Source organism: Oncorhynchus clarkii, chromosome 12 (assembly GCF_045791955.1).
Source record: "Oncorhynchus clarkii lewisi isolate Uvic-CL-2024 chromosome 12, UVic_Ocla_1.0, whole genome shotgun sequence".
NCBI classification, from domain to species: domain Eukaryota; kingdom Metazoa; phylum Chordata; class Actinopteri; order Salmoniformes; family Salmonidae; genus Oncorhynchus; species Oncorhynchus clarkii.
Genome location: NC_092158.1, coordinates 91,935,587 through 91,949,409, shown reverse-complemented (window position 1 = coordinate 91,949,409; position 13,823 = coordinate 91,935,587). Strand labels below are relative to the sequence as shown.

Genomic DNA, 13,823 nt, shown 5'->3' with positions numbered 1-13,823 from the left:
TACTCTTCCTGGGGTTTATTATGTATCCCCATTAGTTCCTGTCAAGGCAGCAGCTACTCTTCCTGGGGTTTATTAAGGATCCCCATTAGTTCCTGCCAAGGCAGCAGCTACTCTTCCTGGGGTTTATTATTTGATCCCCATTAGTTCCTGCCAAGGCAGCAGCTACTCTTCCTGGGGTTTATTATGGATCCCCATTAGTTCCTGTCAAGGCAGCAGCTACTCTTCCTGGGGTTTATTATGGATCCCCATTAGTTCCTGTCAAGGCAGCAGCTACTCTTCCTGGGGTTTATTATGTATCCCCATTAGTTCCTGTCAAGTCAGCAGCTACTCTTCCTGGGGTTTATTAAGGATCCCCATTAGTTCCTGCCAAGGCAGCAGCTACTCTTCCTGGGGTTTATTATTTGATCCCCATTAGTTCCTGCCAAGGCAGCAGCTACTCTTCCTGGGGTTTATTATGGATCCCCATTAGTTCCTGCCAAGGCAGCAGCTACTCTTCCTGGGGTTTATTATGGATCCCCATTAGTTCCTGTCAAGGCAGCAGCTACTATTCCTGGTGTTTATTTTGGATCCCCATTATTTCCTGCCAAGGCAGCAGCTACTCTTCCTGGGGTTTATTATGGATTCCCATTAGTTCCTGCCAAGGCAGCAGCTACTCTTCCTGGGGTTTATTATGGATCCCCATTAGTTCCTGCCAAGGCAGCAGCTACTCTTCCTGGGGTTTATTATGGATCCCCATTAGTTCCTGCCAAGGCAGCAGCTACTCTTCCTGGGGTTTATTATGGATCCCCATTAGTTCCTGCCAAGGCAGCAGCTACTCTTCCTGGGGTTTATTATGGATCCCCATTAGTTCCTGCCAAGGCAGCAGCTACTCTTCCTGGGGTTTATTATGGATCCCCATTAGTTCCTGTCAAGGCAGCAGCTACTCTTCCTGGGGTTTATTATGGATCCCCATTAGTTCCTGTCAAGGCAGCAGCTACTCTTCCTGGGGTCCAAACACATTAAGGCACTTACTTTACATATAAAACAAAAGATAAAACAGTACATTGTATAACATTATTACACCAGTACACCTGTATAATACCACCATACAACAATATTACAATGTACCAACGTGTAGAGTGCTAGTGCCTGTGTGTGTGTGTCTGTGTGTGTGTCTGTGTGTGTGTGTGTGTGTGTGTGTGTGTGTGTGTGTGTGTGTGTGTGTGTGTGTGTGTGTCTTGCATCAGGACCAGTCCATGTCATATTCATCTACTAACATTAATCACCATGATTGCTCTGCTGAAGTATTTTGACATGTTCACCTCTTTCTGAGGATGATGTGTAGGATAATGTCTTTCTGAGGATGATGTGTAGGATAATGTCTTTCTGAGGATGATGTGTAGGATAATGTCTTTCTGAGGATGATGTGTAGGATCATGTCTTTCTGAGGATGATGTGTAGGATCATGTCTTTCTGAGGATGATGTGTAGGATCATGTCTTTCTGAGGATGATGTGTAGGATCATGTCTTTCTGAGGATGATGTGTAGGATCATGTCTTTCTGAGGATGATGTGAAGATAATGTCTTTCTGAGGATGATGTGTAGGATCATGTCTTTCTGAGGATGATGTGTAGGATCATGTCTTTCTGAGGATGATGTGTAGAATAATGTCTTTCTGAGGATGATGTGTAGGATAATGTCTTTCTGAGGATGATGTGTAGGATCATGTCTTTCTGAGGATGATGTGTAGGATCATGTCTTTCTGAGGATGATGTGTAGGATCATGTCTTTCTGAGGATGATGTGTAGAATAATGTCTTTCTGAGGATGATGTGTAGGATAATGTCTTTCTGAGGATGATGTGTAGGATAATGTCTCATACAAGCAGATTTCTTTCAAACTGTATATGCAACTAACCCACATCTCTCCTCTCCCCCTCTTTCCCCCTCTCTCCCCCCTCCTCTCTCCCCTACCTCCTCCCCTACCTCCTCCCCTCTCTCCCCCTCTCTCCTCTCTCCTCTCTCCCCTACCTCCCTCCTCTCTCACCCTCTCTCCCCCTCCCTCCTCTCTCCCCTACCTCCTCCCCTCTCTCCCCCTCTCTCCCCCTCTCTCCTCTCTCCCCTACCTCCTCCCCTCTCTCCCCCTCTCTCCCCCCTCCTCCCTCCCTCAAGTGTACGGCCACAACATGAAGAGCAGTAATGATTTTGTGGGGAGGATCGTGATTGGCCAGTTCTCCACGGGTCCTCCTGAGACCTCCCACTGGCGCCACCTGTTGGCCAGTCAGAGAACTCCGGTGGAACAGTGGCACAGCCTGCGGTCACGGGCAGAGTGTGACCGCGTCTCACCTGCCTCGCTGGAGGTCACATGATAGAGCTGGAGAGGGATCAGGAGTTAGAGGTTAGGGGTCAGAGGTCAGGAGGAGAGGTATAAGCTCAAAGTGTTGAGGTACACAGTAGGAAAGAGGAAGATGAAAGGGGGTCAGGAGTTAGAGGTTAGAGGTCGGGGGTTTGATGTCAGGGAGGTGAGAAAAGGGGGTTAGAGGATGAGAGAGAGAGAGAGAGAGAGAGGGACACCGAGAGAGGGACACAGAGAGAGGGACACAGAGAGACCCAGAGATAAGGACACAGAGAGAGAAGAGAGAGGGACACAGAGAGAGAGGGAGAGAAGGAAGGGGAGACAGAGGTCAGGGTTAAGGCCACCAGCAGGCCGGATTAAGAAATCATAGGCCGTGGCTTAGACATTGCTCAAATTTTAATAGTAAAGACGTCATTTAACTGTAAAAATATATATTTGTCCCAGGCCTACGGTTGGAGGATCCAGTAAAAAATCAAATATATATACATTTCTATTTTTCCCTGCATTAATCAGGGCCTGCAATAATCAGGCCCTGCGTTAATCAGGCCCTGCGTTAATCAGGCCCTGCGTTAATCAGGCCCTGCGTTAATCAGGCCCTGCATTTAATCAGGCCCTGCGTTAATCAGGCCCTGCGTTAATCAGGCCCTGCGTTAATCAGGCCCTGCATTTAATCAGGCCCTGCATTAATCAGGCCCTGCGTTAATCAGGCCCTGCGTTAATCAGGCCCTGCGTTAATCAGGCCCTGCGTTAATCAGGCCCTGCGTTAATCAGGCCCTGCGTTAATCAGGCCCTGCGTTAATCAGGCCCTGCGTTAATCAGGCCCTGCATTTAATCAGGCCCTGCGTTAATCAGGCCCTGCGTTAATCAGGCCCTGCGTTAATCAGGCCCTGCATTAATCAGGCCCTGCATTTAATCAGGCCCTGCGTTAATCAGGCCCTGCGTTAATCAGGCCCTGCATTTAATCAGGCCCTGCGTTAATCAGGCCCTGCGTTAATCAGGCCCTGCATTAATCAGGCCCGGCATTAATCAGGCCCTGCCAACAAGATGAACCGTCCTCAGCTCTCCAAAATTGCTGCCTCTCTTCCCCCTCACCTTCCTGACTGACCTCCCAACCCCCTAGCAGTGTGACCAGAGACTGTGTCCCAAATGGCACCCTATTCCCTATATAGTGCACTACTTTAGACTATGGGCCGTATTCCCTATATAGTGCACTACTTTAGACTATGGGCCCCTCCTCCCTATGGGCCCCACCTCCCTATGGGCCCCACCTCCCTATGGGCCCCTCCTCCCTATGGGCCCCTCCTCCCTATGGGCCCCTCCTCCCTATGGGCCCCTCCTAACCCTATTGGCCCCTCCTAACCTGACTGGGTTAACCGTTGTCCCAACCCAGTTGTTTAAGGTTACCAGGTGTCCTAACCCAGTTGTTTAATGTTACCAGGTGTCCTAACCCAGCTGTTTAATGTTACCAGGTGCCCTAACACAGCTGTATTGGGTTACCAGGTGTCCTAACCCAGTTGTTTAATGTTACCAGGTGTCCTAACCCAGCTGTTTAATGTTACCAGGTGTCCTAACCCAGCTGTATTGGGTTACCAGGTGTCCTAACCCAGCTGTATTGGGTTACCAGGTGCCCTAACCCAGCTGTTTAAGGTTACCAGGTGTCCTAACCCAGCTGTATTGGGTTACCAGGTGTCCTAACCCAGCTGTATTGGGTTATCAGATGTCCTAACCCAGCTGTTTAATGTTACCAGGTGCCCTAACCCAGATGTATTAGGTTATCAGGTGCCCTAACACAGCTGTATTGGGTTACCAGGTGCCCTAACACAGCTGTATTGGGTTACCAGGTGCCCTAACCCAGCTGTTTTAGGTTACCAGGTGCCCTAACACAGCTGTTTTAGGTTACCAGGTGCCCTAACCCAGCTGTATTGGGTTACCAGGTGCCTGTGGTGCTAGCATGGTTGTAGTGCCTCAGTGCTGACAGACTGGTGCTAACACAGGTACAGTGGACCGAGTCCCTAGGTTGAGACCATGCCTCTACTCTCCACAGTGTTCAAATGACACCCTATTCCGTACACAGTACACTACTGGGCCCTGGTCAAAAGTAGGGCACTATTTAGGTAACAGGGTGCTGTATTTTGATTTGGGATGCAGCCATTAACTGATAAAATAATAGTTGATGTTCTCTGAAGTGGTTGACTAGCTAACGGTTGCTGATAATCGATGGTTTGAAATAGTTGGAAGTGGATCCAAACTTTACTTGTCAGTGGAAATCATAGAGTTGGATAGAGGGCTCATCTTCACATCTGTTACATAATGGCTACTGTGACAGCATGGGCAGCGCCATTGAGGGCTTTCTCCATTTTAGAGTAGTTTCTACCACTACTTTTTCTATGAGTCAGTGAACAAACTGAAAGGGTGCGTACTGCCCCCTGGAGGGTGTTGTGTGAACAGATATAAAGACAAGGTTCGTGATATACTGCCCCCTGGAGGGTGTTGCCTGAACCAGGTATAAAGACAAGGTTGGTGATTTACTGCCACCTGGAGGGTGTTGTCTGAACAGGTATAAAGACAAGGTTGGTGATTTACTGCCCCCTGGAGGGTGTTGTCTGAACTGGTATAAAGACAAGGTTGGTGATATACTGCCCCCTGGAGGGTGTTGTCTGAACCAGGTATAAAGACAAGGTTGGTGATTTACTGCCACCTGGAGGGTGTTGTCTGAACAGGTATAAAGACAAGGTTGGTGATTTACTGCCCCTTGGAGGGTGTTGTCTGAACTGGTATAAAGACAAGGTTGGTGATATACTGTCCCCTGGAGGGTGTTGTCTGAACCAGGTATAAAGACAAGGTTGGTGATTTACTGCCACCTGGAGGGTGTTGTCTGAACAGGTAGAAAGACATGGTTGGTGATTTACTGGCACCTGCAGTTATGTAATGTTAGTATAGTATAATTCATTGGCTGATCAGTGCTACTGACCTGGATGGAATTTCTGTAATCCTTTTCTAACCCATAGCAAGTCCCAGCCAGTTGACTACTTCAAAATGGTGGAAGTCCTGGGCTCTGCCCATGCTACAACAGGCTTTGTGGCGCTAGAGCTGTTTATCCAAGTCTATGGTGGAAATTCCGCCGCTGTTTCTGCTGTGGTTGTCCCAAAGGCACCCTATTCCCAATGTAGTGCAGTGCTTTGATCAGAGACCATAGGCTCACCTCCATAGGTCAATAGTTAGTGCACCATATAGGGAACAGCGTTCCATTTGGGACACATTATGATTCTGTACAATACCGTATCAAGCCTAGTCTAGCCAACTTTACAGTGAAGATTGTATTACAAGTGATGAAAAAAGTATAAATACTAAATATACTGTGCTAGTGAAGATAATATTTTTTAAATTTTCTGTCAAATTGATGCATATATATATATATATATATATATATATATATATATATATATAAATATTAGATATATATTTATCTCAGAATTGTTTTTCTGTGTGTATATATTTATGGCCTTTTCTGCTGTTAAGGAAAAATGAACAAATCTTTGTAAGCGTAGTTAGATGATGTAGTTAGATAACGTAGTTAGATGATGTAGTTAGATGATGTAGTTAGATGATGTAGTTAGATGATGTAGTTAGATAACGTAGTTAGATGACGTAGTTAGATGACGTAGTTAGATAACGTAGTTAGATAACGTAGTTTGTTAATGTAGTTAGATAACGTAGTTAGATGATGTAGTTAGATGATGTAGTTAGATAACGTAGTTAGATGATGTAGTTAGATGATGTAGTTAGATGATGTAGTTAGATGATGTAGTTAGATAACGTAGTTAGATGATGTAGTTAGATAACATAGTTAGATGATGTAGTTAGATGATGTAGTTAGATGACGTAGTTAGATGATGTAGTTAGATAACGTAGTTAGATTATGTTGTTAGGTATTGTACAAAATAAAAGAGTAGAGCCGAACGAGAAGAACAGATTGTGTGTCGTCAAACTTTTAAAAACGGGTTTTTAAACATGTTTTTATCTCTACGTTTCACAGCTTTAATCTAGAACCAAACAAGTGGTGATTTTACTGAGCTTTCTCCTCCTCCTTCAGCTCGGTCAATATAAACACAGGCTGCATCCCAAGTGGAACCCTGCTGCCTATGTAGTGCACAATCATGGCACGTAGGGTTTTAGTCCAAATGTAACTATAGAGGGACCCTCTGTCAACAGTACTGCGCTATAGAGGGACCCTCTGTCAACAGTACTGTGCTATAGAGGGACCCTCTGTCAACAGTACTGCACTATAGAGTTCTTACTGGGGTTTAATGTGTCCTAAATAGCACCCTATTCCCGAGAAAGTGTACCCTATAGGCCTCTGGTCAAAAGTAGTGCACTATATGGGGAATACGGCCCATAGGTCTCTGGTCAAAAGTAGTGCACTATATAGGGAATAGAGCCCATAGGTCTCTGGTCAAACGTAGTGCACTATATAGGGAATAGAGCCCATAGGTCTCTGGTCAAACGTAGTGCACTACATAGGGAATAGGGTGTCATTTGGGACAGACATGATGTGTTGTGGTCTGCCAGTCTGTGTGAACGTCAGTGTTTCTCCATCTGGAACCGGTGATATTTGCTGTCTGTTTTGGTACTACGTGTGTAGTCTCTATGTGTTAGTTTGACTCATCTGTTTCATTGAGTATAAACACACATAACCTGGTGGTACAATCGCTGTCAAGAGCAATTGTTTTTTGTTGTTGAAGATGGACATCTTGGGGCCGTATCCACGTATCAAACATCTCAGAGTGGAAGTGCGTGCTGATCTGAGATAAGTTTGCTCTTTTAAATATCAACGAATGAGATGATTTGGACAGGACATGGGGACCTGATACCAGAACAGCGTTCCTACTCTGAGAGACTTGATGTAAATACAGCCCCTGGTCATTATAGTTACAATGTCGCTGTGTCTGACCCAAAGCAATAGTTCCTGTGTTAACTGTCTGACTTGTGAATCTCTCGTAGCTGTACAGCTCTGTCTTGTAGTGGAAGTCCTGGCACAGTGGATGTTTAAAGACTGGATGTTTGTTAATAGTAAGATGTACATAGACATACACACGGTTACCTACCTCTTCCACCACTCCCAGACCTCTTCCACCACTCCCATACCTTACCTATTCCACCACTCCCAGACCTCTTCCACCACTCCCAGATCTATTCCACCTCTCCCAGACCTCTTCCACCACTCCCAGACCTCTTCCACCACTCCCAGACCTCTTCCACCACTCCCAGACCTCTTCCACCACTCCCATACTTTACCTATTCCACCACTCCCAGACCTCTTCCACCACTCCCAGACCTCTTCCACCACTCCCATACCTTACCTATTCCACCACTCCCAGATATATTCCACCACTCCCAGACCTCTTCCACCACTCCCAGACCTCTTCCACCTCTCCCAGACCTTACCTCTTCCACCACTCCCAGACCTCTTCCACCTCTCCCAGACCTCTTCCACCTCTCCCAGACCTCTTCCACCACTCCCAGACCTCGTCCACCTCTCCCAGACCTCTTCCACCTCTCCCAGACCTCTTCCACCTCTCCCAGACCTATTCCACCACTCCCAGACCTCTTCCAGACCTCTTCCACCTCTCCCAGACCTCTTCCACCTCTCCCAGACCTCTTCCACCTCTCCCAGACCTCTTCCACCACTCCCAGACCTCTTCCACCTCTCCCAGACCTTACCTCTTCCACCTCTCCCAGACCTCTTCCACCACTCCCAGACCTCTTCCACCTCTCCCAGACCTCTTCCACCACTCCCAGACCTCTTCCACCACTCCCAGACCTCTTCCACCTCTCCCAGACGTCTTCCACCACTCCCAGACCTTACCTATTCCACCACTCCCAGACCTCTTCCACCACTCCCAGACCTCTTCCACCTCTCCCAGACCTCTTCCACCTCTCCCAGACCTATTCCACCACTCCCAGACCTCTTCCACCACTCCCAGACCTCTTCCACCTCTCCCAGACCTCTTCCACCACTCCCAGACCTCTTCCACCTCTCCCAGACCTCTTCCACCACTCCCAGACCTCTTCCACCTCTCCCAGACCTCTTCCACCACTCCCAGACCTCTTCCCCCACTCCCAGACCTCTTCCACCTCTCCCAGACCTCTTCCACCACTCCCAGACCTCTTCCACCTCTCCCAGACCTCTTCCACCTCTCCCAGACCTCTTCCACCTCTCCCAGACCTCTTCCACCACTCCCAGACCTCTTCCACCTCTCCCAGACCTTTTCCACCACTCCCAGACCTCTTCCACCACTCCCAGACCTCTTCCACCTCTCCCAGACCTCTTCCACCACTCCCAGACCTCTTCCACCACTCCCAGACCTCTTCCACCACTCCCAGACCTCTTCCACCACTCCCAGACCTCTTCCACCACTCCCAGACCTCTTCCACCTCTCCCAGACCTCTTCCACCTCTCCCAGACCTCTTCCACCTCTCCCAGACCTCTTCCACCACTCCCAGACCTCTTCCACCTCTCCCAGACCTCTTCCACCTCTCCCAGACCTCTTCCACCACTCCCAGACCTCTTCCACCTCTCCCAGACCTCTTCCACCTCTCCCAGACCTCTTCCACCACTCCCAGACCTCTTCCACCTCTCCCAGACCTCTTCCACCACTCCCAGACCTCTTCCACCACTCCCAGACCTCTTCCACCTCTCCCAGACCTCTTCCACCTCTCCCAGACCTTTTCCACCACTCCCAGACCTCTTCCACCTCTCCCAGACCTCTTCCACCACTCCCAGACCTCTTCCACCTCTCCCAGACCTCTTCCACCTCTCCCAGACCTCTTCCACCTCTCCCAGACCTCTTCCACCTCTCCCAGACCTCTTCCACCTCTCCCAGACCTCTTCCACCACTCCCAGACCTCTTCCACCTCTCCCAGACCTCTTCCACCACTCCCAGACCTCTTCCACCTCTCCCAGACCTCTTCCACCACTCCCAGACCTCTTCCACCACTCCCAGACCTCTTCCACCTCTCCCAGACCTCTTCCACCTCTCCCAGACCTCTTCCACCACTCCCAGACCTCTTCCACCACTCCCAGACCTCTTCCACCTCTCCCAGACCTCTTCCACCTCTCCCAGACCTCTTCCACCACTCCCAGACCTCTTCCACCTCTCCCAGACCTCTTCCACCTCTCCCAGACCTCTTCCACCACTCCCAGACCTCTTCCACCTCTCCCAGACCTCTTCCACCACTCCCAGACCTCTTCCACCTCTCCCAGACCTCTTCCACCTCTCCCAGACCTCTTCCACCTCTCCCAGACCTCTTCCACCTCTCCCAGACCTCTTCCACCACTCCCAGACCTCTTCCACCTCTCCCAGACCTCTTCCACCACTCCCAGACCTCTTCCACCTCTCCCAGACCTCTTCCACCACTCCCAGACCTCTTCCACCACTCCCAGACCTCTTCCACCTCTCCCAGACCTCTTCCACCTCTCCCAGACCTCTTCCACCACTCCCAGACCTCTTCCACCACTCCCAGACCTCTTCCACCTCTCCCAGACCTCTTCCACCTCTCCCAGACCTCTTCCACCTCTCCCAGACCTCTTCCACCACTCCCAGACCTCTTCCACCTCTCCCAGACCTCTTCCACCTCTCCCAGACCTCTTCCACCTCTCCCAGACCTCTTCCACCACTCCCAGACCTCTTCCACCACTCCCAGACCTCTTCCACCTCTCCCAGACCTCTTCCACCACTCCCAGACCTTACCTATTCCACCACTCCCAGACCTCTTCCACCTCTCCCAGACCTCTTCCACCACTCCCAGACCTCTTCCACCACTCCCAGACCTCTTCCACCACTCCCAGACCTCTTCCACCTCTCCCAGACCTCTTCCACCTCTCCCAGACCTCTTCCACCACTCCCAGACCTCTTCCACCACTCCCAGACCTCTTCCACCTCTCCCAGACCTCTTCCACCTCTCCCAGACCTCTTCCACCTCTCCCAGACCTCTTCCACCTCTCCCAGACCTCTTCCACCACTCCCAGACCTCTTCCACCTCTCCCAGACCTCTTCCACCTCTCCCAGACCTTTGTGATGTTTCCATATCAAAGTTGTTGTTTCGCATCCAATAAAACACCAAATAAAGCTCAATGGTTGTGTAATGATGAATCAGTGTGCGTGTGTGTGTGTGTGTGTGTGTGTGTGTGTGTGTGTGTGTGTGTGTGTGTGTGTGTGTGTGTGTGTGTGTGTGTGTGTGTGTGTGTGTGTGTGTGTGTGGAGGAACATGATCAGCTTAACCTCTCCATGGGCTAACAGCTACGGGTCACACACAACATGACCATATAGTGTGTGTGTGTGTGTGAACGTTCCGGTTGTTTTGGTTGGAGAGGAATGCCCACGCTTAACAGAGGAGGGCAGGGACACAGACCCTGACATGCACACGCACACACACAGGGAGATCCGACATGGCTCTCTGCCACAGAGCTAAGGAACACTGGGAACCAGCTGAGACAGGGACACACAACACACACACTTTTTCTGCCCCTGTTTTGTTTTGAGGGGAATTATCTAAAGGTGGAGTTGCCAGTTCAAACCTCTTTAATCCCCTGCTCCCTCAGCGCCACACCTTCCAGGTCAATGCCTGGTCAATCTGTACTGACAACCCACCTCTTAGGCTAAACTACCCCCCCCCCCCCTTTACAATAGACAAGACAACACATAACCTGTTGCTTCCCAAATAGCCCTCTATTCACTTTGTAGTGTGCTACATTTCAACAGAGCCCAATGGGGTATTTTAGGGTGTACTTTGGGATGTACACACACCTCACTACACTTATAAGGTCCTGGCCTCGTCTACACTACATGTCTAGTAACTACAGTGGTGGGTTATTTAACTACTGCTCTAACTAGCTGTTCTTACTCACCACTCTTTCTTTAGTGTACCTGCTCAGTTTAATTAACTAACGAGGTGCAGGTAAAGATCTGTGTGTTCTTGTCTCTTTAGTACATACTTGTAAAATAGAAGCGTGGTAAGTCCTATGTACTGTAACTACCTGGTGGTTCTATAGCTTCCCTAGAATAAGGTTATTTGCCCATGTGTTGTTGTTGTTCAGGCTGAGCGTGTGATGGAGAAGGAACTCAACAGTCAAGACACAAAACAACCGCAGTCTGTTTGTCTTATTAGATGTATTAAAGAATTGATCAAAGTATTGATGATTGGTCCTCGATCACCTACATGACAGTACAGCAGTACATGTAGACGTTCACACATACACATCAACAACAACTGTCTCAAATAGCACACTAGTTCCTTTTACAGTACACTACTGTTGACCTGAGTCACATAGAGCTCTGTCATAAAGTTGTGCTCTACATAGGGAATAGTGTACCATTTGAGAGTTGACCAAACATCAAAGTATCTTAGTGGTAACAGGGCTGCAGGGTGAAGAGGTGAGAAGGAACACAGAACAGAACGCAGACTGCTGAAGAACCGGCTGCTTCAGAACAGAACGCAGACTGCTGAAGGACCGGCTGCTTCAGAACAGAACGCAGACTGCTGAAGGACCGAGCTGCTTCAGAACAGAACGCAGACTGCTGAAGGACCAGGCTGCTTCAGAACAGAACGCAGACTGCTGAAGGACCGGCTGCTTCAGAACAGAACGCAGACTGCTGAAGGACCAGGCTGCTTCAGAACAGAAAGCAGACTGCTGAAGGACCAGGCTGCTTCAGAACAGAACACAGACTGCTGAAGGACCAGGCTGCTTCAGAACAGAACGCAGACTGCTGAAGGACCAGGCTGCTTCAGAACAGAAAACAGACTGCTGAAGGACCGGGCTGCTTCAGAACAGAACACAGACTGCTGAAGGACCCGGCTGCTTCAGAACAGAACGCAGACTGCTGAAGGACCAGGCTGCTTCAGAACAGAACACAGACTGCTGAAGGACCAGGCTGCTTCAGAACAGAATGCAGACTGCTGAAGAACCAGGCTGCTTCAGAACAGAAAGCAGACTGCTGAAGGACCGGCTGCTTCAGAACAGAATGCAGACTGCTGAAGGACCGGGCTGCTTCAGAACAGAACGCAGACTGCTGAAGGACCGGGCTGCTTCAGAACAGAATGCAGACTGCTGAGGGACCGGCTGCTTCAGAACAGAATGCAGACTGCTGAGGTACCGGCTGCTTCAGAACAGAACACAGACTGCTGAAGGACCAGGCTGCTTCAGAACAGAACACAGACTGCTGAGACACCGGCAGTCCAACGTCTAACAGATACCTACTTTTTGAAGAGAAAAGCAAAGGAGGGATCGAGGAAAGGAAGAAGGGATTGAGGGAAGGAATGAGGGATGGATGGAAGGAAGGAAGAAAGGAGGGATGGGATGGAAGGAAGGAAGAAAGGAGGGATGGATGGAAGGAAGGAAGAAAGAAAGGAGAGATGGAGGGAAGGAAGGAAGGAAGGAGAGATGGAGGGAAGGAAGGATGGAAGAAAGGAGAGATGGAGGGAAGGAAGGAAGAAAGAAAGGAAGGAAGGAAGGAAGGAAGGAAGGAAGGAATAAGGGATGAGGGATGAAGGATGAAGGATGAGGGATGAGCGATGGAGGGAAGGAAGGAAGGATGGTTGATGACTGGCCTTCACATGATAAGTCCCATGTATTCCTCTGTGTGTGTGATGTTGTGAATGGCACCCTATTCAATACCTAGTGCATTATACTATGGGAGGGAGGGAGGGAGGGGGAGAGTTGAGGGAGGAGAAGAAGAGAGGGAGGGAGGGAGGGAGGGAGGGAGGGAGGGAGGGAGAAGTGGATGAGAGGGATGGAGGAGGGAGGAGAAGAGAGGGAGGGTTGAGGGAGGGAGGAGAAGCAGAGAGGGAGGGTTGAGGGAGGAGAAGAAGAGAGGGAGGAATGAGAGAGGAGAAAAAGAGAGGGAGGGTTGAGAAGAAGAGAGGGAGGGTTGAGGGAGGAGAGTGGGAGAGTTGAGGGAGGAGAAGAAGAGAGGGAGGGTTCAGGGAGGAGAAGAAGAGAGGGTGGGTTGAGATGGAGGGTTGAGATGAAGGAGAAGAAGAGAGGGAGGGTTGAGGGAGGAGATGAAGCGAGGGAGGGTTGAGGGAGGAGAGTGGGAGAGTTGAGGGTGGAGAAGAAGAGAGGGAGGGGTGAGGTAGGAGATGAAGCGAGGGAGGGTTGAGGAAGGATTAGAAGAAAGGGAGGGAGGAGGGAGGAGAAGAAGAGAGGGAGGTTGAGGAAGGAGAAGAAGAGAGGGAGGGGTGAGGTAGGAGAAGAAGAGAGGGAGGGGTGAGGTAGGAGATGAAGAGAGGGAGGGTTGAGGGAGGATAAGAAGAAAAGGAGGGAGGAGGGAGGAGAATAAGAGAGGGAGGTTGAGGAAGGAGAAGGCAACAACAGCAGCAAGAAAGTTCCCCAATATCATCGTTTTCAGTAGGGCTCTGTGTGTGTGTGTGTCGGTGTGTGTGTCGGTGTGTGTGTGTGTGTGTGTGTGTGTGTGTGTGTGTGTGTGTGTG

General features: G+C 49.7%; 1 protein-coding gene across 1 annotated transcript in view; it reads left to right on the top strand.

The window, feature by feature from the left end:
* The window catches only part of LOC139421661 (synaptotagmin-17-like), a 63,668-nt gene extending 61,322 nt beyond the window's left edge, over positions 1-2,346 (top strand). Inside the window, exon 11 of the mRNA XM_071172748.1 lies at positions 2,150-2,346. Coding sequence (XP_071028849.1) covers positions 2,150-2,346 — 197 coding nt within the window. The remainder of the gene's footprint in view (positions 1-2,149) is intronic.
* Positions 2,347-13,823: the final 11,477 nt, after the last annotated feature.